At 47.6% G+C, this 12921-nt stretch overlaps 1 protein-coding gene across 10 annotated transcripts in view; it reads right to left on the bottom strand.

The window, feature by feature from the left end:
* Positions 1 to 3187: 3187 nt before the first annotated feature.
* LOC311033304 (alpha-tectorin-like) overlaps positions 3188 to 12921 on the bottom strand; it is a 32554-nt gene continuing 22820 nt past the window's right edge. For 9 of the 10 annotated variants that reach the window (XM_084040613.1, XM_084040616.1, XM_084040617.1 and 6 more), the window contains 14 exons: positions 12061 to 12659; positions 11742 to 11899; positions 11236 to 11627; positions 10873 to 11069; positions 9372 to 9767; positions 8971 to 9254; positions 8572 to 8849; positions 8321 to 8440; positions 4978 to 5162; positions 4696 to 4856; positions 4024 to 4284; positions 3722 to 3881; positions 3536 to 3638; positions 3188 to 3439 (listed from right to left, as the gene is read on the bottom strand). In XM_084040613.1, the coding sequence (XP_083896739.1) occupies positions 3339 to 3439; positions 3536 to 3638; positions 3722 to 3881; positions 4024 to 4284; positions 4696 to 4856; positions 4978 to 5162; positions 8321 to 8440; positions 8572 to 8849; positions 8971 to 9254; positions 9372 to 9767; positions 10873 to 11069; positions 11236 to 11627; positions 11742 to 11899; positions 12061 to 12659 (3395 nt within the window). In that variant the 3' untranslated portion in view covers positions 3188 to 3338. The remainder of the gene's footprint in view (positions 3440 to 3535; positions 3639 to 3721; positions 3882 to 4023; positions 4285 to 4695; positions 4857 to 4977; positions 5163 to 8320; positions 8441 to 8571; positions 8850 to 8970; positions 9255 to 9371; positions 9768 to 10872; positions 11070 to 11235; positions 11628 to 11741; positions 11900 to 12060; positions 12660 to 12921) is intronic. The other variant, XM_084040615.1, reaches the window with a different exon arrangement.

Raw genomic sequence — 12921 nt, 5'->3', positions numbered from 1 at the left:
AACCGGGCAAAAGTACATAAGACCAGGTAGCAGTGGAGCAAATGTCCTGAAGAGGGACTCCCTTCAAGGCAGCCCATGATGTAGCCATACTCCTGGTAGAGTGGCACTTAACCCCTGAGGGCATAGGGAGACCTTGTGCTCTATATGCGGCCAAGATCACATCAACAATCCAGTGTGATAGTCGTGGTTTGGACAGCGCAGCCCCTGTACTGCAACCTCCGTAACAGACAAAAAGATTATCCGTCTTACGTAAGCTGGCCACCACATATGCCTTAAGTGCACGCACTGGGCACAGCGGTTCTGACAACAGTTCTGCATCCCCTCGTGAACCTAGGGGATGGAAAGCAGCCAATTCAATGGTTCACATGAAGGGGAGACAAGCGTTTGGGTAGGAAGGACGGATTTGGGCAGAGAACAACTCCTGACCCATCCGCATGCCAGCGCATACACGTCTGGCTTACCGACAAGGCATGTAGCTCCCCCACCCGTTTTGCAGATGAAATGGCAAGAAGGAATGCCGTTTTCATGGATTTCTGGGCTCCCTTTAAAAACTGCCTGACCAGATAGTGGGACCCCACCGTCTGGCTATCCACCCAAGCATGTGTGGCTGAAATAGCAGCCACATAAACCTGCAGCGTGGAAGCAGCTCTTCCATCGTCCAACACAGACTGCAGGAAGCGTAGTATCACAGCCACCGAGCAAGTCACAGGGACCTCGCCCTGCGACTCGCACCATTGTGTAAACCCCTTCCACCTGTTGTCATACAGCAATCTTGTGGAGGGTGCCCTAGAGCTCATAATAGCTTGGATCACTGACTGGTCACAAGACGTCAAAAGTGGGTCCTGGCAACCAGGGGCCACACGTACAGCCGCAGGCGACCCAGGTTCGGGTGCCAGATGCGTCCGCCCACCTGAGACAGAAGGTCTGATCTCTCTGGTAGGCGCCATGGCACTCCATTGAGGAGTTTTAGCAATGCCGGGAACCATGGCCTTCCCGGCCAATGTGGAGCTACCAGCAGTAGACTGTGACTGCCAAGCCGCACTCTGTCCAGCGTTGCCCGTAAAAGGGGAATTGGAGGAAATGCATAAAGCAGGCTGTCTGGCCAAGCATGAGCCAGAGCGTCCTGCCCCAGTGGGCTGGTCTCCTTCATCAAGGAGAACCAGAGGGGACAGTGGGTCGTCTCTTCGGAAGCAAAGAGATCCGCCATTGCCCTGCCGTATCTGTCCCAGATTGCGCCCACCACTTCCGGATGGAGTCTCCACTCCCCGGGGGGTGGCTTCTGGCGGGACAGGAGGTCTGCCGCAGTGTTCCGCACACCTGGAACATGGACAGCCCTCAGGCTTAGAAAACAGGGGAATGCCCATGTGAGGAGCCGTTGCAACACCCGCAGGCTCTGCCTCGATTTGGTGCCCTCCTGGTGGTTGATATGATAGACTGTGGAGGTGTTGTCTGTCCAGACGAGAACATGCCGGTCTCTCAGAACTGGAAGGAAGTGCCTGAGCGCTAAGAACACTGCCAGGAGCTCCAACACGTTTATATGCCTCAGCCTCTGCTTGGCATCCCACTGGCCTCTGACTGCTCTGCCCTGCCATACCGCGCCCCAGCCGGTCAGGGAGGTGTCCGTCTCTACAACCTCCCGACGGGAGGCGATCATCCCTAAGGGCGAACCCGTGATCAGGTATGCCCTCTTCCTCCAGGGTCTGAGGGCCAGGAGACACTGGCCGGAAACCCTGACAAGCTTGTGTCTGTGCCACTTTGGGTCCAAGCGGAGACCATTCGCCCAGATCTGCAGAGGGCGTAATGTAAGAAGGCCCAGTCGGACAATCATGGATGCCGAAGTCAGCATGCCAATCAGCCAAAGGATGAGACCGTATCTCAGCAACTGGCCATGCCGGAAGCGCCATAGAAGCTGCAGTATGGCAGCTATGCGCTTTGGAGAGACGCAGGCTCGCATCGACACAGAGTCGAGCACCATCCCCAGGTAACTCGTGACCTGTCCTGGTGTGAGGTTGCTCTTGGTGTAGTTGACCGTTAGGCCTAGCCGGTTCACATGGCTGAGGAGAACAGCTGTGTCCCTGACTGCCTGCTCCTGGGTTGGGGAAATGATCAACCAATCGTCCAGGTATGGCATGATTGTCATACCTTGGGCCCCTGGGGGGGGGCGGCGACTTGGAACCGGGCCTCCCGGCGCCTGAAATGACAACCGTGCCGAAATACGACGGTGCTGGTTATCCTGGCGCTGGCCCCTCAACCGCCCACCTGAACGAGGACGGGAGTAAGTGGCAACGGGTACCACAGAGGACCGTGGCCTGGGAGGGAGCAGCGGTGCACGGCGCAAACTTGCAAACTGCTGCCTAGCCCGGTAAACCTCTACACTCCGTTCCAGGGCCTGCTGGGCAGCCGGGCCGAACGTCTGGCCTGGTACCATTGGAAGTGAGCAGAGGGTCCTACGACACACCTCCGACAGGGGGGACTGTGCCAGCCACACCTGGCGGCGCGCCAACGTTACAGTTGACATTAACCTACCCAGCTCCCGGGTCATAAATGCAAACGTCTGCAGTGAAGCGTCACTGAGAGTCTGTGCTGTGGGATTAGGGCTGGACTCCTGTATGGTCTGTGACAGGGCCAGGATGAGGTGAGAAAGTAAATTCCCCGGTGGCGGCCCATATGGGCAGCAATGTTATAGCTCCTCGTCAGTAGGTCGTCTGTAATTCAGCACTGGGGCCGAGGACAGCGTGCATCAGGCCTCAGAGCCTCATCAGGGGAGACAATGAGGGATGCAATAGATGGCTCAACTGGAGCTAACCGGTCCAGGCCATAACTATGAGCATTATCCATGGCCGCCAGAGCTCTGCTATCACTGGTGTGGTGTGAGAGAGCTCTTGAGTCCGGCCAACATCTATGGAGCTCTGCAATGTAAGGCTCAGACGGAGGTGGAGAGAAGGCGGAGGACTGAGGAGCCTGCTGGAAAAAGGCATTTACTGGTGCAGCTGAAACTGGGGCTTCATCCAACCCCAGAGAAATCCGTAGTCAACAAATGAGAACCATGCGCTGGATTAAGATTATTTATATATAAATATAAATTTAACCTTTGCAGTTATTTCTGATATGATAGATATTTAATGAGAAGAACCAGCACAAAGAAACACATGATAAACTTCCTACATAGTGAATATAAACTTCAGTATTCTGCACATTGGCGTCATTTACTGTTGTAAAGCAAAATTACTCCTATTTTTTTACCTGAACCACCACAAAACACAACAGGGGGTCAAGGCAAAACAAACAGAATTACAATCCAAAAGCAAATTGTGTGTTCAGTGATTTTACAAGATGGATCATCTTCGATCGCCAAGAATTTTGGTTGTCAGCAAACTGACTAGCAGGATCACCAGTGAGGACAACTGGCCAGAAGCACTGTTTGGTTGCACCATTCGGGCTGCAAAAGAACAACCACAGTTTATGTAAAAATGTATTCATCGAGCTTGGTGTCATCAACAAGTACAAAGGTTATGAGCAGATGAGAGATATTTACCGATCCTATGTGGCACCAGATGTACAGGTCCTATTGAGATGTCTGAAGAGACATGCTGGGATACATCCCTTCTCACTCGATTGTGGTAACCTGGGTAGCATTGCTGCAGAAAAACGATATAAGAGACTTGTGTTAATGCACCTGTCTGAACTCACCATCAACGCACGCAAACACCGTAGCACTTACAGCTCTGCAGTTGCCCTGTTGCAAAAGACACAGATGCACTTGGCAGTGCAGGTAGATGGATGAAAAGTTGGTAAAGGTGAACATCCTGAAGGAGAATCGGGCCACGGTGGAGATCCCATTCTGAAGCAGCTCTACTGTACCATCTGCTGGGTTAGGACACCTGGAAGGCAGGGGAGATGTAGAGAGGAGAGTTAAGTTGTGAAAGAGAGGATGGCTGGAGCAGGTAAAGCCCCAACCCCCAGAATCTGGCAATCAAGAGCCAGTGAGCTAAGACAAGATGAAGTTGTAATAGCCTTGTTTACTCTGCAGTTAGGAGATTCCAGCGGACAGGGTTGCTGGCGAGGTTGACCGGCGTGGCCCAACAAGAGTCCACAATGGTGGAGATCTGGCTTCGATCGACTCCGTCTGTCCTGATCTCCACATAAACTCTCTGGTCTGTTTCTATTGTCAAATGCGTTGATCCGTTGTTACTGAACAAAGGGAAGCGGAAGCCAGCATCCTGGTAGGGGATCATTCTCACATGATACTGTCCACGGCCTGATGGAAGCTTCCTCCTCACAACGCTTTGAAAAAAATGAAGAAATAATGTCACTACACTTGAGAAGGAACAATCGACTGGTGTTTGGTAAAATGCACTGACATTTACAGAACAGGGACAGAATTCCCTGAATTTCTTTTAACTTTTCTTTGTATTGTTGGTTTACATGGTAAGTTTACAATGGCAAATATTTTCAATCTTTGTAATAACATCATTGAGCGCCAATGCCTCAATGATAGTACTCAACAAAGGTCTGGAGGTGAGATGTAACACTGTTTTATACACAGCACTGCTACTGACTATGGATGTATTGAAACCCTCCTATCATTACATACACCATGACGTATCACTATGGACAGATGTTCACTATCAAAAAGGACAGTGACAATTTTATGTCAAGTCTGTAAAACATGCAGAGTAGTGTTGTGGTCGTCACCTCTCTACAGGGTTGATGCCCACATTCATAGACAGGGCCTCGGACAGAGCATATTCACAGCAGAAACGCAGGTGGATGTTCCTCTGGCGGCTGATCAGACCTCCATGAGTGCCCGTGTTGCCCTGGATGGTGTTCTCATAGATGAAATGGGTTCCGTTGCTCTTAAAATTGAAATAAAAAAATCATATAAGTTGTTTGCAATTGTAATATGTCCTGTGGAGTACATTTAGAATGAATTCTTCTTCAGTCTGTGTTAATAACATTACAGTATAGTGACTGTACCCTGAGAGCTGTCCCACACAGCTGGTCATCATTGTTAAAGTGGAACACCAGTCGTCCGTCCCGGAGTGTCCCTCTGCAGGAGTCATCTCGGAGATGGAGGGCGTCGGAGTGGAAGCCAGCTTCAAACAGCTGGCAGCGCGACACAGACATGGTGCCGGAACTACTGGCACAAGTGATGGACGAGTCTATGAGAGAGATAGAAAGGAAAGAATGTTCCTGTAAGGTTTGTATACCCAATCGATCTTATAATTGCACCAATCAATATTTTTAGATTACCAATGGATTAAACAGCTACTGTATGTCATTTCAAAGGTGTTGCTCATAGTGACAAACCCACAGTTCCTATTGGTTTATTGTTTTATTTAACATCGTTTCTAAGAAATCAAGTCAATTTGGCATGGTGGATGCTTCACATTACTACAATACCCATGAGCCTTGGCGGTCATCTTTGTTGCCAGTCAGGGGATCAGTCAGGGCAATCAAATCAGCTGGTTTCTTTAAAAATTGAGGTTCAGACATGGAGTAGTAGGCTGCGTGACACCGGAGCTCCTGATAGTCAATTGTAAAAACTCCCCGAAAACTCTTACAAAAAGAACCAGAAACCATACTGACTGAAATGTGAATGGGGAAAAGTTAGAATGAGAAGGAAAACTCGAGCCGCCCAGACTGAAGACACGGCGAAGGACGAAATGGAGAAACCACTTACTAACCGCGAAGCAGAAGGAGACGGCGAGCATGAATTAAAGTGATGGTTCGGAGTGAAATGGACCCTAGGTAATTTCCACCAAGACATCCAGCCAAACACCCCCTCGGAAGCACTTTTAGCGATGGTCAGCAGTGGTCAAGATAGGGCGATCAGCCGAACGGCTTCGTAATAGCGCAATGGTACTTACAGTATGTCGTAAATTTCCCCACTAATAATGCATGGAATGTTACCAAACTTCTGCAGTAGTACACATAGGGTCTCTACTCACAAAACTATCCATTTTAAAGTTTGTAAGTACATCAGGAGTGTATTTAAATGAACACTTGCCTGATAGCTTCTACTGCTAAAGCTACGCTGTTTGCGTAGACACTGGCTGTATTCAAAACCGCATACTATACTGCTAGTACGTACTGATTTGGCCAAAATGTAGTATGCAGTATGCAGTATGCAAACAAAAGCAAAATCTGCAGTATGCGAAAAGTTCCCGGATGTCGTACTGATTCGGAGAATATTTCCAGTATGCATCCGACCAGTCTTCTGTTCTTTCGATCCTCTCCAAACCATTTATTTTCAACCATTTCCACCAAGGCCTCCTGTGGCAAATCCACTGCTGGTTTGTCAGCACGCGGGCAAACATATGCTGACATTCAAAAGGGAGCATCCTCGACCTCACAGCAAAGTCAGCATTGCGACAGCACTGTTCCACCTCGCACATCAATTTTGGTGTGGGCCCCCAAGTATTTTTTATAACATGGACTGGTGTTGCTGGACCACAAAATGTCTTCTCAACAGCAAACACCCCATTTTTGGGATCCACACACTCACTTGCCAAAAATCTGTCCCTAGTAATTGTTTCGAAGGCAACTGTATGCTTCCGGATAACGTGCTTTTTTAAATTTTTCCGGTTTAATTTTAATCCACAGTGTGGACAAGTTACAGTTCTCCGCTTGCCAGTGGAGATTACTGGTTGGGGGTCTTCACGGGCCAGGGATGTCTGTTTGGAGGCCTGAGGATCTGGAGGGCTGACAGTGGCCTGTGGGTGGTCTGGAGGGGCGACAGTGGCCTGTGGAGGATCTGGAGGGGCGACAGTAGCCTGTGGACGGTCTGGGGGGGCGACAGTGGCCTGTGGACGGTCTGGGGGGGCGACAGTGGCCTGTGGACGGTCTGGAGGGGCGACAGTGGCCTGTGGACGGTCTGGGGGGGGCGACAGTGGCCTGTGGACGGTCTGGAGGGGCGACAGTGGCCTGTGGACGGTCTGGAGGGGCCATGGTGGCCTGATTAGGAGCTGCTGGACAATCTTCATCACGATCATGTTGCACTAGGTGCTTTATAAATTGAGCCCTGTTGATGAGTGTTGCTTGGCAATACAAGCAGTGGAAGTGACTTGTCTTTCGACAACCCAATCCATATTAAGATTAAAAGAATCTTGAAGGAAAATGGAATCCGATTCCAGACACCATTCACCAGGATGAGGATCCATTGGGAGACGGGGACCCGGACCTACAACAGCGCAGGGGAGGTGAAGGAGGAACTGGAGAAACGAGGGCTTTCGGAGACCGATGGCCGCGACCGTGTCCGTGGCGGCGGCGGCGGACGGGACGGAGACATGCCTTCGCTCAGCGATGGAGTGGCAGAACAAAGAGGGACCCCGGAGGAGCTACGCAATAGCAGCGGTACGAGCCAAGGAAAAGTTACAGGAGTTTCAAAGATCTTTGGATTAAAAGAAAAAATTAATTTAAACAGAACCTAAATGGTAGCAATGATTTCATATAGCCTGTGATTAATGTAGCCTATAACTCTCATGTTAAAAGAAAAGTGGCTATTGGAGATTCAAATCACTCAATTTTTGTTTCGTAATCTTTAAACGTTGGACTCATTTAGTATGACAGAAACCCTCATAGTAGGTCTTAGCGTCAGTACTAAAGGCTAAAGCCCTGATTATGCTTCCGCGTAGTGATCACGCAACGGCCATGCAATGGCCACGCAGTTGCTTGGAGACCGTGATGGTTCTGCGTTGGGTTTACGTGTCGAAATGCAATTCAAAGCCACACCGGTAAAGGGCTATGTTTTTGTAAGACTGACCGACCGACCGAGACTCTTGACGTATATCGTCGTAGCCTCGTTATAGCCTATTTGTTTACTTTCCGGCTTTAAACATCCACAATTTTTCAGAACTTGGTGTTTTATTTCTTTGTGCAAAAGCGACAAGGTGCAAACAATAAAACGAGGTGAAAACAATAAAAGTAGCCTAGGATTTTTGGGAGGTACACGTCAGGCCCTTGCGTTGGACGTAAGGGGGGTCTGCAAGGACGTAAGGGGTCCGCAAGCCCCCTTGCGTTGTGTTGACGCGGAATAGAATTTAAAAGTGAATTGGTTTAAACTGCTGATTGGACGATCACTTTTTTCAACACCATAACCTTTAGCTTCTACCTGCCATCAGTGGTGCACAAACATTATTTGTATGTCTTGGAGTGGACTATAATCCTATGTGGATCGTATTGTTCTGGGCTCTTATGTTGGTGTATATTTCATGAACAATGCCGTTGTACTCTGAAGTAATTTCTACGACTCATCTTAAACATGTCACTTCCATGATTTAAAATGACAAAGCCGTGTTTTAAGAGGAGCTGTCCTCACCGTAGCTCTCGTTGTTTGGTCGATGGTGGTGCTCATCACAGAAGCAGCCGTACACACCGTCCTTCTCACCACACCACTCATACTCTGTGCAGTTCAGCCGTTCACAGGGGTCTGCCTCTGCTAGGGAAGTAATGGTGCAAGAGACAAGGAGTGATGTAACGGAAATGACTCAAGTAACAGAAAAAACACTTTTAGTAAGTTTAGTTGCTCATTCCTTATATTGTCTGACCATAAGCCCCATGCAAACTCACCACACTGCAAAGCAGGTCGCCACTCTGTGATGTTTATCTCTGAAACAGAGCAGGTTTTCTCATAGGCTGAGATTGAAGAACACAGCATTCTATTGGCTGGAGTGTAGAGGCAGAGATCGTAGACGCAGGAATTGAAAAAAGGCTGCGGATCAAAGTGCAGGTGACAGGCGCTAAATGGCCCGCTACTGTTGGTGATGACTCTACAGAGGTCGGAGTATTGTTCCAAAAAGGGACAGCTGCTAAACACATCACCGGTCCTTTCATCTGTGGATCCACATCTAGAAAAGACATTACTGTTTAACACTTAGGCTGACTTTCTGTAATGTATTGTTTGTGCAGTGAAAGATGGTCAACTATGGTATTTTGATGCCACCACAAGTTATTTTCAAAACAGCTCACCCTGGTTGGCTTGTGGGAGACTTCCAACTTTGTCCAAATTGATAGTCATTTTGTGCCAATGTGCCATTGGGAAAGACTTTGTCATCTGAAGGATCACCATTGAAGTTTCCACTCATCCCGGTGATTCTGTTTCGGCGGTTTCTGCCTACTCTGAGCAGCAAAGTACTCCGGCCATCAAAGTGGACTATCAAGTCCATGGCATTGACCACTATGTATGCTCCCTGTCTTACCACCTGAGCTAATGTTCCGATGGTGGTGGGAAGAGACACCCGACTTCCATTTACCTGGTAGGATGATGAGATTAGAGAGAGGTGGACAAGAAGAGATGAGGCACTTGTTGTGTGCTATATTAACAATACACAGACATAGAAAGTTCATATTAAAAGAGATAAAGGGTTTACCTTTACTATTTTGTTGGGTCCAATCCTGACATGCACACTCTCTGGTTGATTTGAGAGGTATATGTCCACTGCTGATACAAACGACACACGATTGTTGCCTCTGTGATTGTTGGTGGCTACTACCTGAAAGTGTGTTTCATTGGTGCCGTGGCTCACACTCTCAGTGATGATGTAAGAGCATGTGCCCTGGAAATGAGCCAGCGCCCCATCAAAGGTGATGTAGTGTGGGTCCCCCCACGCAGTCATAGTAGACGTGTCATCATAACAGCCCAGCTGGCCATTTCTGATGGTGCACTCTTGGACAGGAGAGCAAGATGCAGCCGAACAGCGCAGGTCATTGGGAGCAATGCATTTACAATTCTGGGAGCAACCCGCTGTCCAGAAGGACTCACCAGCCTGTAAGATGGGAGAAAAAGAGGTGCATAAAAATTATTACATCTAACATGCACAACGTTAATACGACAAAAAGGCGGAAAGGGATAATGACATTGTCATGGATATAATGGGTTTCGGAGCACAGTGGTGCCATTGTTACATTCTGTGTGAAAGGCTCTTTAGATTGGAGCCATGTGATTTGCAAAAAAATTTTTTTTTACTGTAAAGCGATTGTTACATAGTTTAGAGGTAAGATCGGGCCTAAAAAATCCAGCCCGACCCGACCCAGGCCCGCGGGATTAAAGCCCGACCCGGCCCGAACCCGAGCAATTAACTTGATTTGCAGGCCCGAGCCCGAACCAAACCCGAAATTTCATATTTTATTTGTGAGGACTCAGAGTACGTCCTTAAGAATCTAGCGCGGCACTTTAAGAGAGAGAGAGAGAGAGAGAGAGAGAGAGAGAGAGAGAGAGCGCAGAGAGAGAGACGGGGAGAGGGAGAGAGAGAGAGCGCAGAGAGAGAGACGGGGAGAGGGAGAGAGAGAGAGCGCGCAGAGAGAGAGAGCGCGCAGAGTCCTGTCCCGTTTAGTTAAATAGCAATTACAGCGCCCTCTCTGTTTTTTTTTCCCTAATTATTTATTTTATAACAAGTATTCCTCAGTTTAGTATCTTATTCTCCACACATCGTTTATACATTTCTATAAACATATATTAAAAATAAATAAATAAAAAAAAAATAAATAAAAAAATAAAAAAAGTCAGCGAGAGAGAAGCCCGGCCCGACCCGACCCGAACGTAATGATTGACATTTTATACCCGACCCGACCCGAAATTCGGGTCGGGTCGGGCTCGGGCTCGGGCTCGGGCTTAAGATCTTACCTCTAACATAGTTAGATAGCTACATTGCTTGGAACCTGACTTGTCATTCTTTTTCGACTAGATTGCCACTCAGTCTCGTTACTTGCAGCCTTACAAAAATGTTTCATGAAATGTAATAGACAAAAGATTTCCTTTAAGCAGCGGACTAGGGGATAAGGTAAGCATAAACTTTAGAAACGTTTGCTCCTTCTCTGTGTGACTCCATAGTTGTACAAATCTGGCAATTTATTTACAGCTACATGACTTACATTGTAGTAGGAGCCGTCGTATTGACAGCCACAGCTTTCCACAGGGACACATGTCGTCCCACTCCTGAGAAAACCTCTATTACAGAAACATCCCTCTGAGCAAACCTGCTCACAGGTGGCATCGATGTTGCTGGCACAGGTGTGGCCACAGTCGGTACCACACAGCTCATAATGGCTGTTGGTGGGACAAATGGGACCTTTATGAGTGAGGAAAGAAAAGATGGATGTCATGTGGTTAAAACAGATTCACTCCAGTCAATTAACTAAGCCTGTACACAGATGCAGGGCTTCTTTAAGACTTCTTTGAATGTTTCCTAGGCTGTTTGTATACTAGATAAACAACACATGGACTGGTTGACTTACTGCAGATGGTGTTTTGTCTCCATGGGAAGATTTGAACGTTTGCAGCTTGACAGGCACTGACATAAGCTTCAATGTCTGTGCATAGGAATTCATCTCCAATCACACAAACATCAAACACACAGCTCCTGAAATATGGTGCTGGGTCCACCCGATTGTGACAGAAGCTTAAGGGGCTGTCAGCTGCCTGAATCACCTGACATTTGGCTCGAGCCGGTAGCTCATTGGTGCATTGTGGGCAGGAAGAGCCACACCCATCACTGCAAGTGTAGTTGCCTGCCACTTTCCAAGCTCTCCCAAACTGTTGTCGATCGGTGACCATCATTCCAGATTGTGTTTGGAAGTCATCATTTCGATTTCCATTGAAGTTTCCACAAAGACCACATGTTTTTCCACTGTATTGATTACAATTAAATACACCCAGAGTTAAAAACTGTTTATTGAATGAAGTGATATGTGTTGAATATTTGCAATAATATTTAACATGGGCTACAGTAAAGGGCAGTTACCTGTAAGTTGAAGGTACAGAGATAAACACTGTATATCTTCCATCATACGTGACTCTCAGGCCAAAATCAGTTATGAAAAATGTGCGATATCCACTTGCATAGATAGAAACACGAGTTCCATTCAATAGGAGAGGTAGGTTTTTAGTTATTCCATTCACCTGTAACATTGGAAAATCAAAACTGGATGAACAATTTGTAATTGCATGGCGACGATCTGTTGCTTTTAAAAATAGTATCTGTCAAATCCATTGTAGATTAAAATGTGTAGTCAGAGGAATGATTTAATAAAAATCGACAGCTTTGAATGTGTGGAACTCACCTGTACCACACCCCGCCTTTCTCTTGATATATGCACTTGATAGCCCCACACATTTACAAAAACTTCAGCTGTGACTGAAACTGGACGCCCCCCCAATGGCTCATTCTTAGCTTCCACTGAAAATTGGTGGAGTCCATCAGTGGCGTTACAAAGGGTCGCCAGAACGTAGCGGCAGGTTCCCTGGAAGTCAAAGGGGTGATCATCAAAGGTGAGGTAGTGAGGGTCTCCAGCGGCAGAGCAGGTGCCATGAGGGTTGGGGTGGCAGCCAAAATTACCCCCCACCACACGACAGGACTCCTGGGGGCCACAAGAGTCGGCGATGCAGTGGACTGCCCCAGTAGTGCCATTACAGGTACAAAAGCTCTGACATTCCTCTCCAGCCCAGAACTGTTCACCAGCTTGCCGGTAGCGTCCCTGGTGATGGCATCCGCAGCCTGTGGGTGGTACGCACTGGTTTCCATTGAGAACAAAACCATCATCACACTGACATCCATCCTGGCACACAGTGTCACAGACAAAAGGGAAAGAGAGGCTTGGGCAGGTGGATGGACAAGAGGTTCCACAGACTTCATGATGACTGTTTAGAGTGCAGTTTTGCTCTAGAGAAAAACAAAGAAATGAATTTAGAAAAATCATTGACATTAGATCAAAACCGTCTACACCAGAGATCTTCAACAGGGGGTCCAGGGAGTTACTGCAAAAGGGTCTCCGAAATAATTTGATCCCAAACTTTTCATTCAAAATTTAAATATGTCCAAACATATGCATTAACATGAATACAACCTATAATAAGAAAATATAAATCTTCATATTTGTTAAATGTTATGTTGTGAAATTGTGATGCCAATATAGAATTAAAAT

The sequence above is a fragment of the Eutrigla gurnardus genome, assembly GCF_963514095.1.
Source record: "Eutrigla gurnardus genome assembly, chromosome: 22".
Taxonomy (NCBI): Eukaryota; Metazoa; Chordata; class Actinopteri; order Perciformes; family Triglidae; genus Eutrigla; species Eutrigla gurnardus.
This window is presented reverse-complemented; position numbering and strand designations above follow the sequence as displayed.